This window comes from Agelaius tricolor, unplaced genomic scaffold, assembly GCF_023055355.1.
Source record: "Agelaius tricolor isolate 1412-34295 unplaced genomic scaffold, bAgeTri1.0.p SCAF_69, whole genome shotgun sequence".
Classification (NCBI taxonomy): domain Eukaryota; kingdom Metazoa; phylum Chordata; class Aves; order Passeriformes; family Icteridae; genus Agelaius; species Agelaius tricolor.
This window is the reverse complement of record NW_027269329.1, coordinates 1,544,535-1,570,516: the sequence shown is the minus strand read 5'-3', so window position 1 is coordinate 1,570,516 and position 25,982 is coordinate 1,544,535. Positions and strand designations below refer to the sequence as shown.

At 51.6% G+C, this 25,982-nt stretch overlaps 2 protein-coding genes across 4 annotated transcripts; both read right to left on the bottom strand.

Moving 5' to 3' along the window:
* Window positions 1-364: 364 nt before the first annotated feature.
* TUFT1 (tuftelin 1) lies at window positions 365-11,167 on the bottom strand. The gene is made up of 15 exons (XM_071417306.1): window positions 10,693-11,167; window positions 9,085-9,195; window positions 8,708-8,776; window positions 7,769-7,870; window positions 7,370-7,444; window positions 6,791-6,889; window positions 6,219-6,278; window positions 5,737-5,817; window positions 5,364-5,471; window positions 5,077-5,171; window positions 4,463-4,568; window positions 3,915-3,998; window positions 3,276-3,376; window positions 672-2,850; window positions 365-619 (listed from the first exon to the last, which is right to left on the bottom strand). The coding sequence occupies exons 1-14, from the start codon at window positions 10,732-10,734 to the stop codon at window positions 2,796-2,798; spliced, it is 1,188 nt and encodes a 395-aa protein (XP_071273407.1). The 5' UTR covers window positions 10,735-11,167; the 3' UTR covers window positions 365-619; window positions 672-2,795.
* A 1,053-nt stretch (window positions 11,168-12,220) lies between these two features.
* Window positions 12,221-25,973, bottom strand: CGN (cingulin). 3 transcript variants are annotated; one of them, XM_071417423.1, is made up of 21 exons: window positions 25,906-25,963; window positions 22,424-22,546; window positions 20,113-21,134; window positions 19,634-19,725; window positions 19,307-19,376; window positions 18,891-18,982; window positions 18,327-18,441; window positions 17,936-18,115; window positions 17,505-17,653; window positions 17,218-17,350; window positions 17,018-17,080; window positions 16,678-16,809; window positions 16,370-16,522; window positions 15,781-15,951; window positions 15,522-15,683; window positions 15,213-15,302; window positions 14,657-14,740; window positions 14,023-14,144; window positions 13,621-13,729; window positions 13,035-13,198; window positions 12,221-12,775 (listed from the first exon to the last, which is right to left on the bottom strand). In XM_071417423.1, exons 3-21 carry the CDS (start codon window positions 21,109-21,111, stop codon window positions 12,658-12,660), a joined length of 3,198 nt encoding a protein of 1,065 aa, XP_071273524.1. In that variant the 5' UTR covers window positions 21,112-21,134; window positions 22,424-22,546; window positions 25,906-25,963; the 3' UTR covers window positions 12,221-12,657. The 3 variants fall into 3 exon arrangements, with proteins under 3 accessions (XP_071273524.1, XP_071273525.1, XP_071273526.1); XM_071417424.1 differs by lacking the exon at window positions 22,424-22,546 and having other exon boundaries at window positions 25,906-25,973; XM_071417425.1 differs by lacking the exon at window positions 14,023-14,144.
* Between the last annotated feature and the right edge of the window lie 9 nt (window positions 25,974-25,982).

Below are 25,982 nucleotides of genomic sequence, written 5' to 3'. Positions count from 1 at the left end.
GGGCACAGAGAGTGTCTGCCCCCAGCCCAGGTGCCCTCAGCACCCTCGGGTGTCTCCCCGCTGTCGGCCGTGTCAGGGCTGCCGACTCGGGACTGGCCGAGGGTTACTGAGAGGCTCGCACAAACCTGCGCGGCCGCTGATTGTGGTGGTGTTTGAGGGTCCCCAGGACAAGGGAGGAGACGAGAATCTTGACTCCACCTTTCAGAAGGCTGAAATATTATTTTATTATCTCTATTATATTAAAAGAAAATGAGAAATTAGAACTACACTAAAAGAGCAAGGAGACATCAGAAAGCTGGAAAGGAATTAATAATAAAAACCTGGGACTGCTCACAGCCCTGACACAGCTGGACCATGATTGGTCATCAAGTAGAAACAATGCACAGGAGACCAATCCAAGATGCCCCTGTTGCTAAACCATCTCCAGCCCACACTCCACAGCCAGCAGATCGTTATTGGTTCCATTTCTGTTCTGAGGCTTCTCAGGAGAAAAATCCCAGCAAAAGGATTTTCATCAAACACGTCAGTGCCAGGTGATGGCACAGGCAGCATCGCCTGGCCGAGGTCACTGTGTCATCCCTGCCAGCCCAGGTGTCACAGCAAGGAGGAGAGAGTTCACCTTTAATGTGTGTGTGGTGTTGTATTGCTCTGTATTGCTCTGGATTGCTCACCCTGTGCTCACCCTGCAATACAGAGCAATACAACACAACACACATATTAACACAAGATGATAACCTTTTTCTATTTTCATTACGTGTTGGTTTATTGTTACAGGAAAGCCAAAACAACAAAAGCACACAGAAAACAACACTCATCTACCATTAACAACCCCTTCAGATTACACACAAACTCACCATCATTCTCATCACAACTGCTAAATTACATCCCAGCAATCATTGCTCCTCGGGAACGTGGTTCCCGGGAGCCTCCAAAAAATCCTCCTGCCTGACGAAAACCCCGGTCCCTGGCCGGTCCGCGCCCAAACTTTGGTGATGAACGTCGCCTCTCAGACCAACCAGGTCCGAGGAAAAAAAAAAACAGTCGGGGGGGGGAAAAAACCCCGGCTGGGGATTTGGATAAAAATGGGGTTAAAGGGTTAAAATTTGGGATGAAATGGGTTAAAATATGGTTTCAAAAGAGTAAAAATAGGGATTAAAAGGGGAAATTGGGGAAATATGTAGGGATAAAAATAGGGAGTAAAAGGAGTTAAAATAGGGATAAAAATGGGTTAAAAGTGGTTTAAAAAATGACCCAAAAATCACCTGAAAATCTGCCCAAAATCATCCCAGATCACCCCTAAAATCACCCTAAATCCCCTTAAAGGTCCTGGAATCCCTGGGGGGCCCAGGGGGACCCAAAAATCCCCAAAGAAATTCCCAAAATCACCCAATTCCTCCCTAAAATCACCCCCAAAATTCCCTCTTTTTCCTTTTTTTTTTCTTTTCTGTAACTTCCTCATTTTTCATCTCTCTCATTTTTCCTGTCTTTTTCCCTTTATTTTTCTCTTTTTCTCTTTCTCTCTCTCTTTCATTTTTCCCCTCTCTTTTTTTTTTCTTCTGTATTTTTCTTTTTATTTTCATTTCTCTCTCCTTTTTTCATCTTTTCCTCTCTTGGTCATTTCCAGTAATCCTTTGACCATTCCCAGTTGTCCTGGGGGTCCCCTCTTGGTCATTCCTGAGGGTCTTGGGTGTCCCCAGGCCCCACTCCCCGTAAATCCATGGATCCTGGGGCTCCAGACCTTTTGAAGAGGAATTCTTGGGATCTGGAGGTGAATCCGAGACCCCTCAAATCCCACCCTGAGTGCCCCAGGTTTTGGGAACCCAGAAAACCCTAATCCCAATCCCAAAGTTACCCCATTCCTATGGAATCAGGACCCGCAAAAACCCCAAAAACCAAAAAGAAAAACCCTGGAAAAATCCCCAAATTCCCTACCTGAGCCCCACCCTGGTTTTGAAAACTGGGTGAAAACTGGGAAAATCCCAATCCCAAAGTTTCACCATTCCCATGGAATCAAGACCCGGGAAAACCAAAAAAGCCAAAAAACCCAGAAAAAAGCCCCCACCTTCCCCCCAAAATGCCCAGTCTTTTCCAAGCAACCACAACTTCTGGGATTTAAAGCAGACAGAATTTTTTATCTTTAATACGAAAACCAGGAATTTAAAAATTCCAAGGGAATCCTGAGGGATCCTGGTTAGAGCCTCTGGGGTCAAACATGGGATTGGGGCAGTCCTGGGCCAAAATTCTCAAGAATTCCGGCCTGTGCCCATCCCCCACCTCACCCGGAGACTCCGATAATTTACAGAAATAAATACAGGGAATAAAATCCCAAAATTGCGGGAATTTCAACAATAATCATTTGGGGGGAAAGCATGGAATTTTGCGGGAAAAGCAGGGAATTACGTGGGAAAAACACAGGATTCAGCAGGAAAGACATGGAATTTTTAGGGTTGGGAGAGCATTTTCCAAGTCCAAGGGTGGTGTTGGAGGTTGACAATGTGGTGGCTCCAAGCTTTTTGGAATCTTCCTTCAGGAAAAAAGCAGAATCCAAGATTTTGATTTGGAAATTCCCCAAAAAAAGGTGAAATCCGGAATCCGGTTGGGAAAAACCTCTGGAATCCACACGGGAATGGCAAGAGCCGGAAAATCGCTGGGAAAAGGGGGAAAATTCCCGATTCCAACCTGGAATCGTGCCTAGCGCGATCCCAAACCTCTTCCCTCGGGAAGGGCTCTGAGTCCAGCTGGAAATTCCGGTCATTCCGAAGGGGAAGGATCCGGCTGGGCCCAGACCCCAAAATTCAGGTTTCCACCACTCGGATCAGGGGCAGTGGCTTCGGGCCTGGGAGGCGTTTGCTGGGAAAAGGGGAAAAAAAATAAAGGAATTTTCAGTAGGAAAAAACAGGGAAAAGGGTTTCGGGGAGATTGGGATTCCTAAAAATTCCTGTGGGAGGCATTTGGGATCTGCTGCAGACATGGAAAAAATTATGGGAGATTTCAATTATACCCAAATCTGGAAGAGCATCACAAAATTCCAAAAGTTGGTCCCTAAATCCCAAAGAGAATCCCCAAAATCCAGAAGAAAATCCCCACATCCAGAAGAAAATCCCCAAAATCCAGACGGCACTTCCAAAACTGCAGCCCCAAATCCAAAAGTTCATTGCCTAATGCAAGGAGAATCCCCAAATCCAGAAGAGATCCTGGAGTTCCCAACCTGAATCCCACCATTCCCAACCCAGATCCCAGAATTCCTGACCCTGATCCCTGAATTCCCGCTGCACCTGCTGACGTATTCCGACTTGGAGCGCGCGCGGGCACTGCTCCCGCCCCGGCTCACTTGTTTCTCGATCAGGTGCTCAATCCGGTCATGCATCTCCAGATTCTGGGAAAAAAAAAAGAAAAAAATTGGGATCCGGAAAGGATTTTCCAGCCCTGGAGAGCTGCCTTGGAATGGTCCGTCTGTGCCCGGAATGGGAATTTCTGGGATTTGGGGTAATTTGGAGCGTAGGAATGTGACTGGGGAGCTCCTGAGTTATTTGGGAAGGTTTGTCCCAGGAAAAATGAGGATTGGGGGAATTTTCCATCTCAAAATCCTCAATATCACTGTTGGATTGGGAATTTCCCAGGAATTTCCCAAATCCTGGCAGAAATGGTCAGACTCAGGTTGGGAATTTGGGGTTTTTTCCAGCTTTTTTTTTGGTCTTGTGGGACTTTCTAGATCTTGATTCCCTCCCATCCTTTTCCCCACCTTTTCCTCCCTTTTTCCTGCTTTTCTCACCTTTTTCCTGCTTTTCCCCCATTCCCAGTTCCCCAGCCACCCCCACAAGGAGCCCAACCCCAATCCCGACATTCCCAACCCCGATCCCGACATTCCAAAAAGATCCAAGCTCGGATCCAGCCCCCAGAATTCCGGGCCCCACCTCTGCTTCCAGGTAGGAAACTCTTTCCTTCAGCTCCTGGATCGCCGTGTCCTTGGCCTGGATCACGCTCTTGGAATTCTGCAGCTGCAAGCCGGACATTTCCAAGGGATTGGCAATTCCCGGGTTTTTATCCTGGATTTTTCCTGCTTTTTTCTTTTTCTTCCCTGTTTTTTCCCAGGATGATTTCCTGGTTTTTCCTGGATTTTCCCCAGATTTTTTAATGGATTTTACCTGGATTTTTCCCTGGTTTCTCCTGAGTTTTTTCCCAGTTTTTCACAGATTTTCCCCCAGTTTTTCCCAGATTTTTTCATGTTTTTCCTGGGTTTTTTCAGAGGTGTTTCACCCCTTTTTTTCTGGATTTTTCCCGAGATTTTTCCCAGGTTCTTTCCCAGGTTTTTTCCTAGGTTTTCCTAGAATTTTCCTGGGTTTTCCCCTGGTTTTTCCCCCCTTTTCCCCATTTTCTCTGTGAATTTTTCCCCATTTTTTCCCCAGAGTTTTCCCCATTTTTTCCTTGGATTTTCCAAGGTTTTTCCCAGTTTTCCCATCACCTGCTCGATCATCTGGCGGACTTTGCGCTGCTGGCTCTTGAGCATGTCGTCCAGATGATGGATTTTCTCCCGGAGCCCCGCCACCTCCTTCTCCAGCTGGGATGAGCTGAGAAAATACCGGGAAAAATCTCCAGGAACACTCTCCAAAAAAACTAGGAATGCCCACATCAAAAGAAACCCAGAATTCCTCCTCCAAAAACAGCCTGGGAATGGTCACATCCAAAAAAAAATTGGGGGTGTTCAGCTAAAAAACTGAGACTGCTCACAGCAGAAAAACCTGGGAATGTTCATCCCAAAAAAAAAAAAAGGGAATGTTCACCTAAAATAAACTGGGAATGTTCACAGCCATAAAGCTCTGGAATTCCCACTAAAAAAAAAAAAGGGAATGTCCACCACAAAAAAGCCAGGAATGCTCACCCCAAAAAAACCCTGGGAATGCCTGTCCCAAAAAATGTGGGAATGCCCAGCCCAAAAGACCCTCGAATATCAGGAACAAGTCGGGACATCAGGAATTGGACATTCCTCGGATTTTCTCAATCCCAGGATTCCCCCATTCCCACAATTCCCATTCCCAGATTCCCAGACTCCCGGAAGTCCCATTCTTGAATTCCCACCGCTCCTGCTGCGCCGCTCTCTCCCCTTCCGCCTTCCGGAGCCGCTCCAGCTCTGCCTGTCCCGACTCCATCCGCGCCAGGAGATCCTGGTGATCCTGCGGATTGGGGAACAGGATATGGGATAATGGGATACAGGGATAATGGGATAACGGGAAACCAGGAATGGGTCAGGATATCAGGAATGGGGTGGGATATCGGGAATGGCCTCCGACTCATGCCAATCCCAAATCCACTCATCCAAGCGCTGGTTCCTGATCCCAAACCCCCCGATCCTGATCCCAAATCACCTTTTCCATGCCTGCTAGGAGCCTCTGGAGCTGCTCCACCTCTGTCTCCGCTCGGCTGCGGGCGGAATCTGCCCGCTCCACGTCCTCCTGGCACCGCAGCAGCGCCCTCTGCAATGGGAAATCCAGGAATTCCAGGAATTCTGGCTCTCCCGGGATCCCAGGACACATTCCAGGACTTTCCTTGGCAGGAGGATTTTCCTGGAGATCCCTCAAAAACCCCAAGGGGAATAGTTCCTCAAAAACCCCAGCATCTCCTCTAAAATTCCAGAATCTGGACAAAATTGCCCCTAAAATTCCAGAATTTGGGAAAAATTCTCCTCCAAGATTGCTGAATTTGGGTGAAATTCCGGGTTTTTGGGAATTCCAGGCTCACCTCGAGGCCGCTCCGCTCCAGCTGGTGCCGCTTTTCCGCCTCCTGGAGCCTCCACAGGAGCCGTGGGGCCTCGGGGTCCTCCTGCGGGAACGGCCCCAAAAGGCCCCAGTGTCCCCCATACATCCCAAAACTCCCAAATTTTGTGTTTTCCAAGTGCTCAAAAATTCCCCAAATTTGGTGTTTCCAAGATGTCAAAAATTCCCACATTTTTGAGTTTTCCCAGAGGTCAAGAATCCCAAATTTTTAATTTTCCAAGAGCTCAAAAATTCACAAAATCTGAGATTTTTGGCTAAAAACCGAACTTCCCAAATCCCAATTAAAACTTGGAATTTCAGGACTCAAAGTTTGGTGGAAAACACCAAATATTCCCAAATTAACCCCAACTATTCCCCATTTTTGGGTGGAAAACGGGTTTCTTAAATGTTTTCACCCCGACCCAAATCCTGTCCTGGAAAATTCCAGAATTTTTTTCTGTTCCCTACCGGATTATCCTGGGAATTTCCCCGGCAGGAGCAGCTCTGGTTCCACTTCTCCAGCACCATCTGGAATCCAGGGAAAAAAGGGGGAAAATCGGGATTTATCCCAAATTTTTCTAATTCCCCAATTCCCTTTTCCCAAATTTCAATTGATGTATTCCCAATTTAAATCCATTTATTCCTAAATTTCTATGGATTTATCCCCATTTTTCCCCCTTTTTTTTATTTCCAGGACCTGCTCCTACTTCCCAATTTGGAGCAAAATTTGGGAATTTTGGCAAAATAGCAACTCCAAAATTCCAGGATCATCCCTGGGAGCTGTGAAATCCCTCCAGAAAATCCCAAATTTCACATTTTTCACCCAAAAGCAATATTTTCCTGTTTTCCCTACTAAAAATTGGAAATTTTCCCTTTCACTGCCCCAAAAATGGGAATTCCTCCCTTTTTCCCTGAAAAAAATTTTTCCCACTGGAAAAATTTGGATTATCCCCTTTTTTCCACCCAAAATCCCTCTGGAATGGTTTCTCCAGGGGAAAATTCCACTTTTTTTTTTCTTTTGTAATTCCCTAATTTTTTACCTCAGAGCTCTCCTGGAATTCCCGGAATTCCAGAAATTCCGTCCGGGTCTGGAGTTTGGTGCTCAAATCTTCACGGAGTTTTTTGAGGGCACTCCCAGCCTGGGGAAAAAAAGGGAAAAGTTGGGGTTTTCTTGGGATGTGGGAATTTTCAGGGAATTGGGAGGGGGAAAAAAGGTTAAACAGTCCAAGTAAAAGTGGGGAAAAATCCAATGAAAGGAAAATAAATGAAAATAAAAATTGGAAATCTGGGGAACTTTTGGGGAATTTTGGGATAATTCAGGGAAAATTTGGGGGAATTTTGTGGGAATTTCAGGGGAATTCGGAGACATTTTTGCGGAATTTTGAGTGAATTTGGGTGGAATCTGTGGAACTTTCAGGGTAAATTTGGGGAAATTTTGAGGGGAATTTTTTGGGAGTTGTGGGGGGAATTTGGGCCGAGATTTGGAGAATTTTGGGAGGATTTTTTGGGAACTTCATGTAAACTCAGGGACTTTTGTGAGAAAATCAGGGAATCTTACAGGAATTTGTGGGAATTTTGCAGGATTTTCAGGGAATTTCGTGGAATTCTGGGAATCTCACCTCCTGGATGTGCCGGACTTCGCTCTTGAGTTGTGTCACCGGCTCCTCGTGGTCGGCGCGAGCCTTGAGGTAAACCTGGAATGGAAACGGGAATGAAATGGGATTGGGAACGTCCCAAATCCCTCCGGGAATTCCAACGGATCCAGAGGGGTTGGGGCAAGGCTTCCCAAAATTTCCCGGAATTTTTTGTCTCTGAATTTTCCTGCTAAATTTTAATTTTCCAGGGTTTGTTTTGGGAGGGGTTTCCCCATCTGTGTTGTTCCCAAGGAGTGGAATTCCCTGAAATCCACAAGGAATTCCCAAAATTCCACCTGGAGTCCCTCAAATACACACTAAATCCCAAAAAAATCCACGTTTTATCCCTAAAATTCCACACGGAAATCCCAGGATTTGGGGCACCTTGATGATCTCCTCGTCGCCGTCCTTGGATTTGACGCACTCCGAGGCCAAGGAATTCCCGTCGGATCTCTTGGCCACCATGGCAAAGGCTCTGCCCACCGGCTGTGGGGGAAAACACGGCGATTTCAGGAAAAAATTCCCAGGAAATGCCCAGAATTGGGATCAGCCACCCTCAGGGTGGTGGCCAGGTGGGAATTGTCCCGAAAATCCCACATTTGGAGGGAAAATTCCAGGATTTTAATGGAAAAACCCAGGATTTTCAGCTGTTTCCTGCTGCGGATAAAGCTGGGAAAACCACGATCCGATTCTCTCTCCCAAAATGATCCCAAAAATCCTGGATTTTACCACAAAAGCCAAGACTTCCCCCAAAATCCTGAATTTTCATCTCCAAAATCCCAGAATTATCCCAAAATTCCCATTTTCCTCTCTCAAATTCCTGGTTTTACCCCACAAAATCCCAAATTTCCCCCCAAGACCCCAAGTTTTCCCCAAAATTTTCAGATTTTCCCCCCAAATTCCCAGAAAAACCCCAAATTTCACTTTCTCCCCCCAAAGTCCTGAATTTCCTCCCAGAATTCCCCCCAAAATTCCCCTTTTTTCCCAAAAAAAATTCCCATACCTCCAAAAATCCCTATTTCCTCCCAAAACCCACAGTTTTCCCCAAAATTCCTGGAATTTCCCCCCAAAATTCCCATAAAAATCCCAGATTTCCCATTCCCCCCCAATCCGAATTTTCACCACTATTCCCCAAAAAGTTCCCAGAATGATGCCAAAACCCACATTGCTCCTCCCCAAAATTCGCCTTTCCCCCCCCGCAAACACCCAAATTTTCCCCTAAACTCTCAAATTTCCCCCCCAAATTCTCATTTTTCCCTGAATTTCCCAGAATTTCCCCCTGAAATTCCCAAATTCCCCCCCCCATTCCCGCTTTTTCCGCACCTTCTGTTTGGGCCGGGGCTCCCCGGGGGGGTCTCGGGGCAGGCGCAGCCTCAGCACCGGCCCGGCCTCCTAAGGGTTAAACCCAGTTTAAAATCGGGGCTAAAAATCAGCATTTTGGGCAAATGAATAGCTCAGGATAAATTGGGAAGAAATCCAGCAAAAATCCGGTAAAAATTTGGGATGAATCCAGAAAGAATCTGGGATAAACTGGGAAGAAATCCAGGATAAAATTGGGACAAATCTGGGAAAAATCTGGGAAAAATCCCACCCTTCCTGGATTTCTCTGCTGGGATCGGGAATGAGAAAGGGAAGGAAAAGAGACACTAGATCCGGATTTTTTTTGGGGGGGGGAATTTTCCAAAAATTCCAGGACTCACCTCCGGGTTCCAGGCAGATTTGGGGCCCCCTCCAGAATCTTCCAGGGATCCGGGGGAGTTTTCAAGGCTGGGAAATTCTGGGAATTCCGTGGGGCGCCTCATGCTCAGCTCCTGCTGGGAAAAGCCTGCCCTGAACTGGAAAATTCCCAAAATGCCCAAATTTTCATTCCCAGGGAGTTTTCCAGCCCAACCCCAGGGGGACTTTTTGGGGGAATTCACTGGGAATGGGAATTTTGGGAATCACAAAACTCCTGGGATGGGGAATCCCAAAATCCCAACCCCATCCCAGAATTCCCAAGGTAAGTTTTCCCATTTTTCCAATGTTTTTTCCATCATTCCAAAGGATTTTTTGGGAAAAGCTTGGAAGGATGGGGAGGGAACTCCAAAAATCCTGGAATGGGGAATCCCAAAAAAACCCCGGGAATTTGGGAATTCCCAGCGATCCCAAACTGCTCCTTAAAAGGCTGGGAATGAGGAATTTCCCTCTGGAAAACTGGGAAAAGCAGCCTGGTATCCCGGGGAAAATCCCAGAGTTCCCCAAATCCATAAAAAAAAAACTGGGATCGTTGGGATTTGAGACACAAAATTCCCAAATTCCCTGGGATATGGGGCGGGGTTGCATTTTTGGGAATGCACCAGCCCCGCCCCAAGGCCCGGCTGGGAAAAGCGGGAAAAAAAACCGGGAAAAAAAAATGGGAAAACGCCTCAAATCCCAGCTGGAAAATTCCAGGATGCCCCCGCCCCCTGGGGTTCGGAATTCCCAAAACAATCGTGATTTCGGGAGAGGATTTTGGGGAGAGATTCCCGGGAATTCCATTGGAAAACGGAGCCGGGAAGATCCCGAAAATGGATGGTTTTGAGGTTGGAACGCGGGAAAAAGGGATTTGGGATCGCCCAAAAAATCATCCCGGAAATTCCGGGAATGACAAAAAGGAGGAACCGGGGAATTTTGGGGACGGGTCCCGGGGATTTTAGGGAAAGGATCCCGAGGGAATTATGGGAAGGATTTGGGAATTTTGGGAGGGGTCCCGGAAATTCCAAGGGGGTTTGGGATCCCCCAAAAGTCGTTCCAGTAGGGGGAAAAAAATCCCAGGAATTCCGAGAATTCCGGGAATGAGGACAACGAGGGACCCAGGAATTTTGGGGAGGTGTCCTGGGGATTTTAGAGAAGGGATTCGAGAATTTTGGGAAGGATTTGGGAATTTTGGGAATGAGGTCCCAGGAATACCAAAGGGATTTGGGAACCCCCAAACTCCTCCCAGGAGGGCGGGAAGAGCCCGAGAGTTCCGGGAGTGGGGAAAAGAGAGGCCCGGCAATTTTGGGAAGGGGATCCAGGAATTTCGGGAAAGGGTCCCGAAGTTTTTAGGGAAGAGATCCAGGAATTTTGGGAAGAGTCTGGGAATTTGGAGCGGGATCCTGGGAACGCCAAAGGGATCCCAAAACGGAGGAAAAAAATCCCGGGAGTTCCGGGAAGAGCCAAAGGAAAGGAATTTTCCCGGGGATTTTTGCGGAAGATCCAGGAACTTTTTGGGAATGCCGCAGGAATTTGGGGGGGGGGGTTCGGGGCAGGATTTCGGAATGCGGGGAAGGGTCCCGGGGGGTCCTTACCGGGGATTCCGGGAGCGCGGCCCAGCCCGGGAGTCCGTTCATGGCCCCGCCGCCACTTCCGCCTCACCTGAGCCAGGTGGCCACGCCCACGCCGGCCACGCCCCCCGGGGTTTGGCTGTTGTTCGCGGTGTTTGGCCACCCCCCCTCCGGGTCCTGCCCATGTTTGGGCATGGCTAAATTTGGTAATGAGGCAATGTGGGCACGCCCACAACGCGGAGGCCACGCCCACAAGGGGGAGGTTGGGATAATTGGGAAAAATGGGGAGAATTGGGAAAAAAGAGGGGAAAAGCTGCTGGGAGAGTTGGGATAGAATTGAGGGAAAATCGGGATAAAAGTTGGCAAAAAATGGGGGAAACTGGGATAAAACTGGGGGGAAACTGGGGCAAAGCTTTGCCGAGCCGTGCCCAAGGTGACCCGAGCCGTGCCGGGCTGTGCCAGTGTCACACCCGGGTGTGCCCAAGCCGTGCCAACGTCACACCCGCGTGTCCCCAGCGGTGCCAAAGCCCCGCCCTGGCCGTGTCCTGCCAAGGCCGGAGCCGTGGCAAGCCTGGCCCGGGCGTGTCCCCAAAGCCGTGCCAGGCGCTGTCCCCACCCCCCGGTGCCACCGCGGTGTCCTCCGGGCGTGTCCCCAGCTGGGGACACCTTGGGGACATCCCCGGGGACAGCCCCGGCAACGGTGGCACAGCGGAATCCGAGGCAATCCCGGGGAATTTCAGGCAATTCCAGAAAACCGCGGAGATCGGGAATTCCCGGGAAATTTCAGAGATTGGGAATTCCGGCCGCGCTGTCCCCGGGATGTCCTCAAGGCTCGGGGGAAACTGAGGCACGGAGGGGTGGGGACAGCGCGGGACCGGTCGGGCCGGTCCGGGGGCACCTCCGAGGGCACCGGGCACGGCCCTTCCGGGGTGGGGACACCGGGGGACAGCAGGGGACAGCGGTGGCACCTGCAGGGGCTGGCACGGCCCTCCCCACGTGGTGGCCACAGGGGATACCAGAGGTGGCACCTGCAGGGGACACGAGGGGACACAGGGGGACAGAGGTGGCAGCGGTGGCACCTCCCTGGGCGGTGACCACACGGTGACCGCAGGGGACAGGAGTGGCACCTGCTGGGGACACGCCGGTGCCACCCGCGTGGGCACGGCCCTTCCGGGGTGGGACAGCGGTGGCACCTGGGGGGACAGCGGGCGGGGCCCTTCCGGGGCGGTGGCCGCGCAGCGACCGCAGGGGACACGGCCGGAGGTGGCCGCAGGGGACAGCGGTGGCTCCAGGGGACATCCCGGTGTCACCTGTGCGGGCGCGGGGCGGGCCCCGGGCACGGCCCTGCGGGGGTGGTGGCACAGGGACACCGGGGGACATCGGGGGACAGAGGTGGCACCTGAGAATTCCTAAGAATTCCCACCCAGAATTCACAAATACCACCCAGAATTCCCCAAAATTTCCAAGAATTTCCCACCCAGAGTTCCTGAAAATTCATGAACATTCCTACCTAGAATTCCCATCCAGAATTCCCAAAAATTTCAGACCCTGCTGCCCTTAAACTGCTGGATTTTATTCCAAACATCTTCAGGAGCGAGTGGGAACAAAAATTCCTGGAATGGGGAAATCCCAGGGTTCCCCCAAAGTGTCCTCAGGAGATGGGAAATCCCTAAAAATACCCGGAAATTCTGGGAAATCCTTGGAAATCCCAGGATTCCCACAGGGGTCCCGGCTGTTTTTCCTTCATGTCCTCGCTTTGGGAATTTTTTCCTATGGAGCAGCCGCAGCCCAGGGCTGATCCTGGCCGGAATTCCAGGGCTGACCTCAGGGCTGATCCCGGACTCAATCCCAGCTCTGGAATTCCCAGGAATCAGCAGGAGGGCGCTGTCCCAGGGATGAGCCCGGAACCGGTCCCGGCCTCGATGATGATGACGATGATGATGACGATGACTCCGGCATTCCCGGCATTCCCAACGTTCCCTCCCAGCCTCAGCAGGAGCTGGCCTGCAGGTTGGCCTCGCTCAGGAGGGAGGCGATGGCTGCGGAGCCGAATTCCTCATCCGAGCTCAGCCGCTCGTCTTGCAGCGCCGAGTCCACGGCGCGGCGCCTGCGGGTGAGAATTCCAGCCTTTTCCATGGAATTCCCAGCCTCTCCCATGGAATTCCCAGCCTCTCCCATGGAATTCCCGGCCTTTTCCAAACCAGAATTCCCTTACCAGGCCTCCTTTTCCATGGATTTAGATCCTTTCCCATGAATTTAGGACTTTTTCCTTGGGATTCAGGGTTTTCCCATGGGCTTCAGACCTTTCCGTGGGTTTAGGGACCTTTCCCATGGATTCTGGAATTTTCCAGCTGGGAATTCCTTACCAGGCCTCCTTTTCCATGGATTTCAGGCGCCGCTGGAGCTGCTCGTTGAGCTCCTGCTGCTCCTCCAGCTCCCGCTGGGATTTTTTCCGGGCGTTTTCCAAGCGCTCGATTTCCTCCTCGGATTCGTCCACCTGGCGCTTCAGGGCCTTCACCCGCAGGCTCAGCTGGGAATTCCCGGGATACAGGGTCAGATTTGGGATTTGGGAATTATGGGAGAATCCTGAGGTGCCCAGGCCTGGCCCTGGCCTTGGAATTTTAAGGATTTTAGAGCTTTTTTTAGGGATTTTAAAGGAATTTTTAAGGATTTTGGGGTTTTTTTTCCATCCCAAATCACTCCAGGAATTCCTTGGCTGGGATTTTAGGGATTTTCAGGATCCAAGCTCCATTTTTTCCATGGATTCCCCACCCCTGAGATGGTGGGAATGTCACTGGCCTCAGATTTTTATGGAATTTTTAAGGATCTTTGGGATCTTTACCAGCCCAAACCATTTCAGGGTTCCCTGTCATGGCTCAGATGGGATTTTCGGGATAAATCCTGGATCCTAGCCCAGGTTTTTCCATGGAATTCCAGGAATTCCAGCCCCACCTGGTCCCTTTGGTTGCTGCTGCTCTGCCGCTCCTCGTCCAGCTGCAGCGACAATTCCTTGATTTTCCGCTCCAGCTTCCGGTTGGACGAGAGCAGGACGCTCTTCTCCCTGTGGAAAAATGGGAATTCCATGGATTCCCCACCCTTTGGAGCGTCCTGGGAGTGGGATTTGACGAATCTTTACGGAATTTTAAGGAATTCCAGGGATGTTAAGGGATTTTTAAGGAATTTTTAAGCAATTCTCAGGAACTGGTAAGGAATTTTCAAGGATTTTTTGGGGAGATTTTTAAGGGATTTGGGGTTATGGAAAAATTTGGGAATTGGGAATTGGGAAATGGGATTTGGGATTATGGAAAATGTGGGAATTGGGATTGGAAAAATTTGGGATTTGGGATCGGGCACCTCTCCTCGGCCTGGAGCTGCTCCCGGAGCTCTTCCAGCTGCGATTCCAGCTGGGAATTCCGGCTGCTCCCGGGTCGCTGCTGCCCCTCGGAAGCGGCCAACCGGTTCTTCAGCTCCTTGTTCTGGGAAAAATTCCCAAAAATCCCCCTGATCCCGGGGCTCTTCCCGGTTTTGCCAAGTTTCCCAATGGGGAGGAATTCCAGGAATTCTTTGCAGGATTCCAGGAGTCGGGAAGGTGGGGAAAAGTGGGAACTCTGGGACTTGTCTGTGAGGAAAAGTGGGAATTCTGCACAGGAAAAGTGGGAATTTTGTTGGAATACTGCAAGAAAAACACCCTGGGAGAGGGCAGAGAACCCCAGAAGTTGGGACTGGGAATAAAAGGAAAAGCAGGAAAAGCTGGAGAAAACAGGAAAAAAACAGAAAAAAAAAAAAAAACAAAAACAGAAAAAGCAGGGAAAAAGCAGGAAAAAACTGGGAAAACTCTTTGGAATCATGACCCCATTCCCAAGGATCCTTTTCCCAGAATTCCTCATGGAATCTGGGTTCCCCCATGGCCTTTCCCACTAGGATTCGAGGCTGGATCCCGGGATTTTTCCTGGGAATTTTTCCAGGATTTTCCAGGGATTTCCCGCACCTGGCGCTCCAGGGAGGATTTGTCACATTCCAGGTCCTGGCGGCTCGAACGTTCCTGGAGCAGCTCTGCCCGCAGCTGCTCGATCTGGGAATAAAACCGGGAAAATCCACAAATTTCCAGGATGTTCCATGTATTTTCCCATGGATTTCAGGAATGGGATCAGCAGATGTGCTGGGATTCTCCAGGAATAGTGGGAAAAGGATCCCTGGGATTATTCCCAGCTGGAAAAATGGGAAAAAATTGGAAAAAATTCCCATTTTATGCCCCACTTATGCCTTGGAATTTTTGCGGAAAAAGGAAGGAATAAAGTTTGGGAAAAGCCCAGAATCCATTGGGATTTAATCCCCAAATTCCCACCCAAACATCAAAAACTGGGAATTCCTTTGGGAATCTTTATCCCTTTTCCCAACCTCTTTAAATGCCATCCCCATTCCCGCCCCAACAATTCCCAGCTGGAATTTTCAGATGGGTCCTTGAAGGCGGGGGCGGGGGTTGGAATTCCGGGAGAATTCAATTTTTGCCAAGATGAGAATTCCTAAAATTCCCTGGATTTTACCTGATCCCGGCTCCGGGTCACCCTCTCGCTCAGCAGCTCCACCGAGCTCCGCTCCTCGTCCAGCTCCAATTCCAGACGTTTGGATTTTTCCTGATGGGAATTTGGGATGGAATTTCTAGGGAATTTTCTGGGAATTTTGGAAAAATTTTTGGAGGAATTTTTGGGGAAATTTCTGGGAATCTTCTGGGAATTCTTTAGGAATTTTTCCATTATTTTTTAGGTGGAATTTTCTGGGAGTGATATTGGAAATTTTTTTCCATTTCTTGGATAATTTTCCGGGGTTGTTTTTTTTTTTTCAGGAATCCCCACCTCCAGCGCCTTGGAATGCCGAGCTCGCTCTTCCTGGGATCGCTTCCGATTTTCCAGGTCCTGCTCCAGCTCCTGGAGCCTCTGCAGCAGGAGCTCCTTGTCCAGCAGGATCCGATCCCGCTCTTCCCGGTTTTCCTGGATTGTCTCCTTCAGCCGGGAAACCTGCCGGGAAAACCCCAACATTCCTCAAACTCCCGGACGGATTTTCCCAAAAAATCTGCAGAATTCCTGGAAAACTCAGCTCCGATTCCCAACAAACCTCGTCCTGGAGCTTCCCGAGGTTCTGTTGGAATTTTTCTGCCTCAGCCTCGCGGTCTTGGGCGATTTTTTGGGAATCTGTGAGTTCCCGACGGGATTTTTCCTGGAATTCTTCCAGTTGGGATCGGAGCGAGGCCAGGGAGCTCTGGGATTCCGCTGTCATCTGCTCCAGCTGGAAAACAGAAATTTTGGGATTGGGAATTTTGTGGGATGGTGCCAAAACTGGGATCTGGGTGGAAATTTTGGGGGGTGGAAATCCCAGCATTCCATGAAAAAAGCTGAAAATTCCATGGAAAAAATGGAATTCAATGAAAAAAAAAACAAACTCCCCCCAGATTCCCCAAACAAACCCCACCCCAAAATGCCACAAAAAAATCTCTGAAATTCAGTGAAAAACCCCCGAAATTCCATGAAAATCCCTGGAATCTTTTCGCACACCTCCTGACTGAGCCGATCCCACCGGAGCCGATCCCAAATCCCGCAAGGAAACCTCACAAGTCCAGGAAAGAACCCCTCCAAAAAAGCCCCGATAATTCACAAAACCCCCCAAAATCCCACGAAAGCCGCTGGAGTTCTGGGAATTCCCGCACCTCCTGGCTGAGCCGATCCCGCCGGAGCCGCTCCTCGCTCAGGGCCGATCCCAAATCCCGCAGCTCCCGCTGGGAGCGCTCCAGGCGCGACACCAAATCCCGCTCCCGCTCCGCACCGGATCCCAGCGACTCGGCCAGCGCCGCGCGCTCCGCCTGCCGCAGACCCCGGCGCGTTTTGGGGGATTTGGGGACGATTTGGGTTTTTTGGGGATTTTTGGGGGAGGTTTGGGTGGGGGTTTTTTTGGTTTTGGGGGGATTTTTTGTGATTTTTTGGGATTTTTCTTTGGGTTTTTGGGAATCCCCAGCACCTCCAGTTCGGCCACTTTCTCCCGGAGCCTTTCCCAGTTTTCCCGCTGTTCCTGGGATTCCTCCAGCTGCGATTCCAGAACTTTCCGCGCCTCCACCGATGCCTCCAGCGCTGATTCCAGGGAAATCTGGGCCTTGGGGCATCCAAGGGGGATTTTGGGGGATTCTTGAGGAATTTTTTTTAATTTAAAGGCTTTTGGGGGGGATTTTGTAGGAATTCTTTTTAATTTTTTGGGACAACTTTGGCTGAGCCCACAATGAGCAAATCTGGGACCCCAAATTCCGAAAAAGTCCCAAAAATTTCCAAAAAATTTCCAATTTTTGGGATTTCCCCCCCCTTACCTGAGCAGCCTCGTCCCGCTCCCCCCGGAGCTTTTCCAGATCCTTCCGGGCCTGCTCCAGCTCCTGAGAAAAATCCCAAGTTTTAGGGAAAAAAAAAATGGATTTTTGGGGAAAAAAATCCCAAATTTAAGCCAAAAAAAGTCACAAATCTGGGGGGGAAATCCTGAATTTTGGGATAAAACTTCCCGGATTTCTTGCACCTTCCGGAGCTTTTCCATCTCCTGGGGGTCGCTCCGGGCTCGATCCCGATCCTCCCGCGCCGCCTGGAATCGCTCCTGGAGCTCCCGGAGTTCCTCCTCCAACTCCTCTCGCTCCAGCCGCACCTGCAGCAGCCTGGAAAATCCCAACATTCCAACATTCCCTCCATCCCAAAATCCCCGACCCTGTTTTGTTGGGATTTGGAGTGGAAAATCATGAAAATCCTGGAAAATCTTGGAAAATCCCAGAAAATCCCAGATTTCAGATCACCCCAGGCTCTGGGACTCACTCCTGCTTGGAATTCCGGAGCTCTTCCTTGTTTTTCTGGAACATTTCCCGCCACTGCTCCGTCTCCTCCGCGCTCTCCTCCAGCTCCCGCCGCAGATTCCGGAGCTGCATTCCCAAATTTTCCCGTTCCTGCTCCAGGCTGGATTTCTCCTGCAAGGAATTGACAAGATTCCCCCAGGAAAAAAAAAAAAAATTCCCAGTGAATTCGAGCCAAAATATCCATGGAATCGGCGCTGAGTCTGTGGAAATTCCAGAGGGATTTTCCCCAATTTTTCCCATGTTCCACTGGGGATTTTTTTTTTCCCGTTTTTTTTCCCCATTCTAGAGGTTTAGAATATGGGGAAAAGCCTGGGATTCCCTGCGCCATCCCAAATTCCCACCCCAAATTCGCACCCCAAATTCCCGTCCCGAATTCCCATCCCACATTCCCACCTCCGAGACCCGCTCCATCTCCGCCCGGATCGCCTCCATCTCCCCCCGGAGCCGCTCCAGGTCAGAATCGTGCGTGGCCACCTCGGCCTTCAGGGCCCCCTTGAGCGCCTGCAGCTCCCGCTCCTGGCGCCGCCGCGACCCCAAAACCTCCTGCAGCTGCTCCCGGCACTCCTGCAGCTCCTGGCAATGGGAAAACCGGGATCTGGGACATGGGGAAACCCCAGAACATCCTGGGAACGGGAAATTTGGGATTTGGGGTTTTTTTGGTGTTTTGGTTGGTTTTTTTTTTGTGTGGTTCTTACTGGGATTTTTCTCATTTTGAGGTTTTTAGAGCTTTTTTTTTGTGGGTTTTTTTTTTAATTTTCCCCATTTTTGAGGTTTTTAGAGGTACCTGGTAGAGGTCCTGTGTGTCGGGGTCACTTTTGGGGTCGGTGGCCAGCAGCTGCCCCTCAAGGTGGCCCAGCCGTGCCTCCAGCGCCTCCTTGGCAGCTCTCAGCTCGCTCAGCCTGGGCAATGAAGGGTTAACGGGGCAAATCAGGAGTTAATGGGGGAAATCGAGGCTTATTGGGGTTTTCTGGGGGGAATAAATGGTTCCTGGGTTTTTTTGGGGTTCAGAGGGGATTCGGGGGGGTTAGGTGGAATTAGGGGAGGTTTGGGGGTGTTTGGGGGGGATTAAGGGAGGTCTAGAGGGTCTTGAAAGGGTCTTTGGGCCCCAAACCCCAAAAGGGACAAAGGGGGACCCACAGTGACCTCAAACCCCAAAGTGCCACCCAAGACTGCCCCCGACCCTTTGGGGGACCTCAAACCCCAAAGGGACACCAGGGGTGACCCCAAACTCCAAAGGGCCACACCAAACCTGCCCCCAACCCTTCAGGGGATTCCAAATCCCTGGGGGTGATCCCAAAGGGACAATGGGGTGACCCCAAACCCATCCCCCCACCGGTGACCCCATTACTGGGCCTGGCTCCGCTGCAGCTCCTGGGATTTCCTGTCCAGGGCCTCCCGCAGGATTTGGGATTGCGGTGAGTCCGGAGCCACCATGGAACTCTGGGACATATGGAAACATTTGGGATGCTGGGGACATCCCGTCCTAAAATCCCAAATCCATCCCAAATCCCAAACCCATCCCAAATCCATCCCAAATCCCTCCCAAATCCCAAACCCATCCCCCATCTCAAAGCCACCGCAAATCCTAAATCTTAAATCCTAAATCCCAAATCCCAAACCACAAACCCATCCCAAACCCATCCCAAACCCAAACCCATCCCCAATCTCAAAGCCATCCCAAATCCTAAATCCAAAACTCCAAACCCCAAACCCATCCCAAACTCCAAATCCCAAACCCCAAACCCCTGGAGTTTTCCCACTCACTGCCAGCTCCTGGAATTTTCCCAGCAGCCTCGAGGTTTTCCTTTTCAGGGAAATTTCGCTCTCGGAGCTCCTGGATTTGGGGTCGGATTTTGGGGGAAAAGAATTGGGAGCGGGGTCATGGGAAAAGGGAAGGGCAGGAATTGCTGCTGGATTCCCCCAAATCCCAAATCTGGGGGAATTGCGGTCATGGAGTGGGAATTTTAGGGCACTTTGGGGGATTTCGGTGAATTTTAGGGAGGTTTCGAGGGGATTTTGTGGCATTTGGGGGAAATTCGGGGGGATTTGGGGGCCTTTTGAGGCTATTTTTGGGATGTTTTGGGGGCTCACCCCTCCTTTAGGATGCTGTAGATGAGCTCGGTGGGGTTTTCGCCGCCCCCCAATTCCCGCTGGTCCCGCAGCAGGTCCGGGGTGGATTTCAGCTTCAGCAGGGAACAAAAACCCTCAATTCCAACAAAAAACCCCAAATCCCGCATTCCAGAGGGGGAAAAAAACCCAAATTTTATAGGAAAAAAACCCATTATTTTATAGAGGAAAACCACAATTTCATAAGAAAATAACCCATTATTTTATAGGGGAAAACCACAATTTCATAGGAAAATAACCCAAATTTAATGGGGAAAAAGCTCCCAATTTTATAGGTAAAACTCCCTAGTTTCATCGGAAAACCCCACAAATTTAATGGGAAAACTCCTTAAATTTTATAGGGGAAAAAAAAATTTAGGAAAAACCCCAATTTTCATGTAAAGACCCCATTTTTTAGGAAAAAAAATCCCCATTTTTTGAGGAATTCCCCCCCCGCCAGATACCTGCATCTCCACGCTCTGCTCCTCCACGCCCCCAAACCCGCCGGGAATTTGGGGAATTTGGGGCGGGACCGCGGCAGATTCCCGGGAATTCCGCGCATCCAAACTCTGCGAGCGCTTCCTCGGAGCCGCCCCGGGGCCGCGGAACCTCCGCGCCGCTCGCCCGCGGGGCAAATTCCCGTCGAATTTGGTGATCAAGGAATCCACGGAGCGCAGCGGCTCCGTGTCCACATCCCCAGGAATTCTGGGAATTTCCGCATCCCTTTTTCCCGGCTTTTCCCCGCTCTTGGAAAAAGGCGCGCTGAGGTCCCCGTGCGATTGGGATCGGCGCAGCTCCTCCGCGGGTTTGGCGATTTTCAGGTGCTGATCCGAGGATTTTGGGGCACCCCGGGATCCTCCCGGGTCCTGATCTGAGAATTTTGGGATCCCCCGAGGCCGCCCCGAAGTTTCTTCATCCCAAGATTTGGGGACCCCCCTGGATCCGCCCGAAATTTCCTGATCCGAGGATTTGGGGACCTTCCTCAGTTCCTCATCCCAGGATTTGGGGACCCCCCGCGACCCCCCTGAACCTTCCTGCTCTGAAAATCTTGGGACGCCCTGAACTCCCCCCAACTCCTTCTCCAAAACTTTTGGGAGCCCCCGAGATCCCCCTGAATCCTCCTGCTCCGAAAACCCGCGCCCCCCGCGCGCCGCCCCATCCCAAATCTGCCCCTCGACGCCCCCCGCCTCCTCCTCCTCCTCCTCGGAGCCGCTGTGGGGCCGGGTTTTGGGGGCGCTCGGGGGGGGCTCGGGGTGTCCCCCTCGGATCTGCACGCCGAAGCTGTCTCGGCCGCGCTGGCCGCTGTTGAGCACCACGAAGGGCTGCCCGGCGATGCCCTGGACGCGCACGGCCACGCCGTAGGAGCCGCCGCGGCCGCGGGAGGAGCGCGGGGGGCGCCGCGGCTCCCGCAGGTCGCTGATGAAGCGGATCTGGACGCCGTGGTCCAGCGGCTGCTCCGCCATGGAGCCGGGCCGAGTTCGGGCTCCTTAGGGGGGGAAAATGGGTTTCCCTCGGTTTTCCCCGGTTTTTGGCATTTTTCCCCCATTTCCCCCCCCCGGTTTCCCCGTTTCCCTCCCCCCCACCCGTTTTTTTGCGCTTTTCCCCCCCAGTTTCCCCCTTTTCCCCCCATTTTTTGCGTTTTTTCCCCATTTCCCCCCCCGTTTTGTGTGGTTCTTTCCCCGGTTTTCATCTTTTTCACCCCCGTTTTTCGCGGGTTTTCCCTCATTTTATCACGGTTTTTCCCCCATTTTATCGAGGTTTCTCCCCTGCTTTTCCTCTTTTTTCCCGCTTTTTCCCCCCGGTTTTCCCAGTTTTCCACATTCTATTTCAGGTTTCCCTCTTTCCCCCCATTTTTTCCCAGTTTCCCGGTTTTTCCCATTTTTTACCCGCTTTCCCCCTTTTCTCCCCGTTTTTTCCTGTTTTTTCTCCGATTTCCCTATTTTTTCCCCGGCGTTCCCCATTTTCCCCCTTTTTTCACTTGTCTTCCCCTTTCCCTCCCCCCTTTTTTCCCGATTCCCCTGGTGTTCCCGGGTGTTTTCCCAGTTTTTTCCCGGTTTTTCGGACGAGCGGTGACATTTTGGGAACAGCGCGAGGACGGAACCTCCCCCCGCCCTCGATCCCAGAAATCCTCTGGAAGCCCCGGGAAAAAAAATCGGGAATTTTGGGACGGAGAAGCCGCGAGCCCGCCCCGAATCGGCCCCAAATCCCGGGATTTTTTCCCGGGACCAGCCGCGGCTGGGAAAAAAACGGAAATTTCGGGTTGGAAAAGCCGCGATTCTACCCCAAATCCCGGTTGTTTTTTTTTTTTTTCGCGGGAATGACGCGAGGAGCTGCGGAATGAGAGGGGGAAGGGGATTTGGGGATGTTTGTTAAGGATTTGGGGATGTTTGTTGGGATATTGGGGATTTTGGGATGCCAGGATGGGTCTGAAGTGTCAGGAGAATCCCAAAATCCCCCAAAAAAATCCCAAAGGGATTGAGCTGAGCGTGGGATGGGAGTGGGGAAAAGGATCCCGGGCCAAATCCTGCTGCCCCTCCGGAATCCCCACAAATCCCTGGAATGGCAGGGGAAGGATCCTGGGAGCGGAATTCCCGAATCCCTAAATCCCCAAATTCCCGAATCCCTAAATTCCTGAATCCCCAAATCCCTTTGGAATCACCACAAATCCCAGGAATCTCAAAATCCCTGGAATTTCAGGGGAAGGATCCCGGGAGCGGAATCCCCAAATTCCCAAATCCCCGGGATCCAGGAAATCCAGGAAATCCAGGGACCGACCTGAGCAGGGAGCAGCGCCGGCGGAAAATCGGGAATTTTTCCAGGTGGCCAAAGGGCAGCGGGGGCGGGGCCGGGGCGGGGCCGGGAGCGATCCCGATGGGAATTCCGGGATCCAGGGAAGACCTTTGGAAAGGCCAGGAGGGGTCAGGATAACCGGGAAGGGCTGGGATCCATCACGAACCCTTGGATCCTTCCCAGATCCCAGGATCCATCCCCAGCCCTGGGATCCATCCCAAATTCCCGAATCCATCCCAGCTCCATCCTGGAGCAGGTGGAGAATCCATGGGGGGGAGGGGGTTGGGAATGTTCCCAGATGGCTCCGGAAAAACCGGGAACGGGAGAGGGTCGGAAAACTGGGAGAGGATTTGGATTTTCCAGAAATTCGGGAGAGGATCAGATATTCCCGAAATGAGGAAATCTGGGACGGGAATTGCTCCTTTGCTCTCCCAGGATTTCTGGGGTTTCCCTGGAAAACTGAAAGGGAAAAAAAAATGGGAAAAGGGAATTTTGGGCCTGAAAAAATGGGGAAAAAGCAGTAAAATGCAAATTTTGGGGCTGAGAAAAACCAGAATTTTGGGGATTTTCCTGGAAAACCAGAGGGAAAAAAAGCAGAAAAGGGAATTTAGGGCCTAAAAAAAACCTCAAAATGGGAAATTTCCCTGGGAATGGGGTTGGGAAAAATCAGGAGGGGCCATCCCGGCCCCTTTGGAAGGGTGGAATTTTGGGAATTTTCTGGCTGGCCAGGATCCAGGGAAGCACAAAGAGCCTTTGTGGCTCCGACCCAGAAAAAGCCGTTTTGTAATTCCCAGAGTGGCCAGAAAATCTGGGGAAAAAAAATGAAACTGGAGTTCCTTCTCCAGGATTTTTTTTCCTTTTTTTTTTTTTCCTCTTCCTGAAAGAGGAAAAGGGAATTTGGGATTTTGAGAATGGAGAATGGGAGGGAAAAATCCAGCTGCTCAAGGGTGGGAAAGGAAGGAAAAAAAATCCCAAATTTTCCCAAAATATTCCCAAAATTGCTGGTTTGGGATCTTCCCAATACTTAGAATGGTCCCAGTGAGGTTTTCCCAAAATTCTGCCCCATTCCCGAGTCCCTGGGGCCCAAATCGAGTTCCAAATAATCCCAAAGAATTCCTGAATTATCCCAAATGATCCCAAATTAATTATCTCAAATGATCCTAAATGATCATAAATTATCTCAAATTATCCCAAATTATTCCAAATTAATTATCCAAAATTATCCCAAACCATCTCAAATTAATTATCCCAAACCATTCCATTTTTTTTTTGCCTCCAGGGGGATTTTTTTTTGATCTCTCCCAAAATTCCACCCTCGGCTCCTCCCCCGGGCGTTGTTTGGGGCCAAAGTCCGGGAATTTGGAGCCGCGCCCAAAAACCGGGAGCGGCTTTTCCGGATTTTCCAGTTTTTCCCGTTTTCCTGGGAACCCGAAACCGGGCAGGGGCGGAGATCGAAGGGGGAGAGGGACTTACAGCTGGAAAAATGGGAATTTTCATCCGGAAAAAGGGTCGGGAATGGGATCTTTCCCCTGGGAAAAGGCTTGGGAGAGGGATTTCCATTTGGGATCGGGACATTTGGGATCAGGAATGTTCAGGATTGGGATCATTCCCCAGGAGCTGCTCCCGGGGCTCCCTGCGGAGCTGAATTCCAGGAATTCCAGCCCAGCCTTGGGCAGAGCTCCCAGGTCAACCATCGACCCCAAATCCTGGGAATCATCGACCCCAAATCCTGGGAAATCCCATCCCGGCTGCGCCCGGGGCAATCCCGGCCCCGCTCCCAGCGCGGGATCAGGTGTCGGTTTCCAGGGAAATCGAACCCTTGGAACCAGAGCCCGCGGGATAAAATTCCCGAGCACAGAAAAGCGGAAAAGCCTCAGGATAACCGGGAATGATTCCGTTCCTTTGGGATAACCGGGAATGATCGTGTTCCTCAGGATAACTGGGAACTGGGAATGATCCCATTCCTTTGGGGCAACCGGGAATGATCTCGTTCCTTTGGGATAACCGAGAATGATCCCATCCCCTCGGAATAACAGGGAATGATCCAATTCCTTTGGGATAACCAGGAATGATCCCATTCCTCAGGATAACCAGGAATGATCCCATACCCTCAGAATAACCAGGAAAGATCCCATTCCCTGGGATAACCGGGAATGATCCCATTCCTTTGGGATAACTGGGAACGATCCCATTACCTGGACACCAAAATCCCTGCGGCGTTTGGGGTCACTCTGGGCTTGCCCTGAGTTCCATCCCAGATTTCACCCCGAAATTCCTGCCCCGAGGAATTCGCCCCGAGTTCAATCCCACACATTCCCCCCGGGAATTCCCTCCCTGGCCCCAAAAAGCCGCAGGGAAAAGGTGAAACCCCAAATCCTGCCCAGGGAAAGGGAATTCCGATGATCCCAAACCGGTCTGACCAGTCTGGGAATGCCCGGAGCGATCCCAAAAACCGGGAACAAAAAGGAACAAAACCCCTGGATTTGGGATCCCTTCGACTGGGGATCCTCTGGATTTGGGGAGAGGCTCTAAAAATCCCCCTGGATTTTTCCCAAAATATTGAAGGGATAAAAGGCGGAAGTTGCGCTGCCCTGAAAGGTCGGGAAGGGTTTTCTGAGGGGATTCCACAGGACAGGACCCCAAAAAGGGACACTGGGACCCCATAGAGGGACACTGAGACCCCATAGAGGGACACTGGGACCCTACAAAGGGACAGCAGGACCCCATAAAGGGACACTGGGACCTCAAAAAGGGACAATGGGACCCCAAAAAGGGACACTGGGACCCCTTTCCATAGGGCAGGACCCCATTAAAGGACACCAGGACCCCTTCCTTGAGGACAGGACCCCATAAAGGGACAGCGGGACCCTGTCCCACGTCCCCAGGCCCCTCTGCGTGTCACCCGAACCCCCTCCAGTGTCACCCGGACCCTGTCCCGTGCCACCAACGCCCTCTGCGCGTCCCCAGGTCTCCTCCCGCTGCCACCAGTGCCCTCTCCCGTGCCTCCACGAGCGTCTCCGGTGTCACCGGCGCCTCCTCCGGTGTCACCGGCACCTCCTCCGGTGTCACCAGCGCCCTGCCCGGTGGGACAAGACCCTGTCCGGTGCCACCAGCGCCCTCTCCGGTGTCACCGGTGCCCTGTCCCGTGCCACCAGCCCCCCCTCTCGTGCCACCAGCGCCCTGCCGGGTGCCCCCAGCGCCCTGTCCGGTGTCACCAAGGCCCCCGCCCAGGGGGCAGGACCCCTTCCCGTGCCACCGGCCCCTGTCCGGTGTCCCCACACCCCTGTCCGGTGTCCCCAGCCCCTTTGCGATGTCCCGAGATCCCTCTGCGATGTTCCCACAGCCCTGTCCGGTGTCACCAGGCCGTGTCCGGTGTCCCCAGCCCCTGCCCGGTGTCCCCGGCCCGGGTCCGGCGTCCCCAGGCCCCGTTTCCCGGTGGTCCCTCCCCGCCCCCCCCCGCCACTCACCGCCCGCTCCCGCCGCAGCCACCGCAACCTGTTACCTTCGCTCAGGCCCCGCCCCTCGCCACTGATTGGCCGGCGCA

What these genes read in the sequence shown, in the direction of transcription:
- CGN (XM_071417424.1), bottom strand. Translation starts at nt 21,111, where the DNA reads ATGGCGGAGCAGCCGCTGGACCACGGCGTCCAGATCCGCTTCATCAGC. An exon ending in CTCCGGAATTCCAAGCAGGA is followed by an intron (nt 17,351 to 17,504) that starts GTGAGTCCCAGA and finishes GGGATTTTCCAG; the next exon opens with GCTGCTGCAGGTGCGGCTGG. An exon ending in GGCATTCCAAGGCGCTGGAG is followed by an intron (nt 15,303 to 15,521) that starts GTGGGGATTCCT and finishes AATTCCCATCAG; the next exon opens with GAAAAATCCAAACGTCTGGA.
- TUFT1 (XM_071417306.1), bottom strand. Translation starts at nt 10,734, where the DNA reads ATGAACGGACTCCCGGGCTGGGCCGCGCTCCCGGAATCCCCG. An exon ending in AATTCCAGGAGAGCTCTGAG is followed by an intron (nt 6,279 to 6,790) that starts GTAAAAAATTAG and finishes CCTGGATTCCAG; the next exon opens with ATGGTGCTGGAGAAGTGGAA. An exon ending in TCCGCCAGATGATCGAGCAG is followed by an intron (nt 3,999 to 4,462) that starts GTGATGGGAAAA and finishes TCCGGCTTGCAG; the next exon opens with CTGCAGAATTCCAAGAGCGT.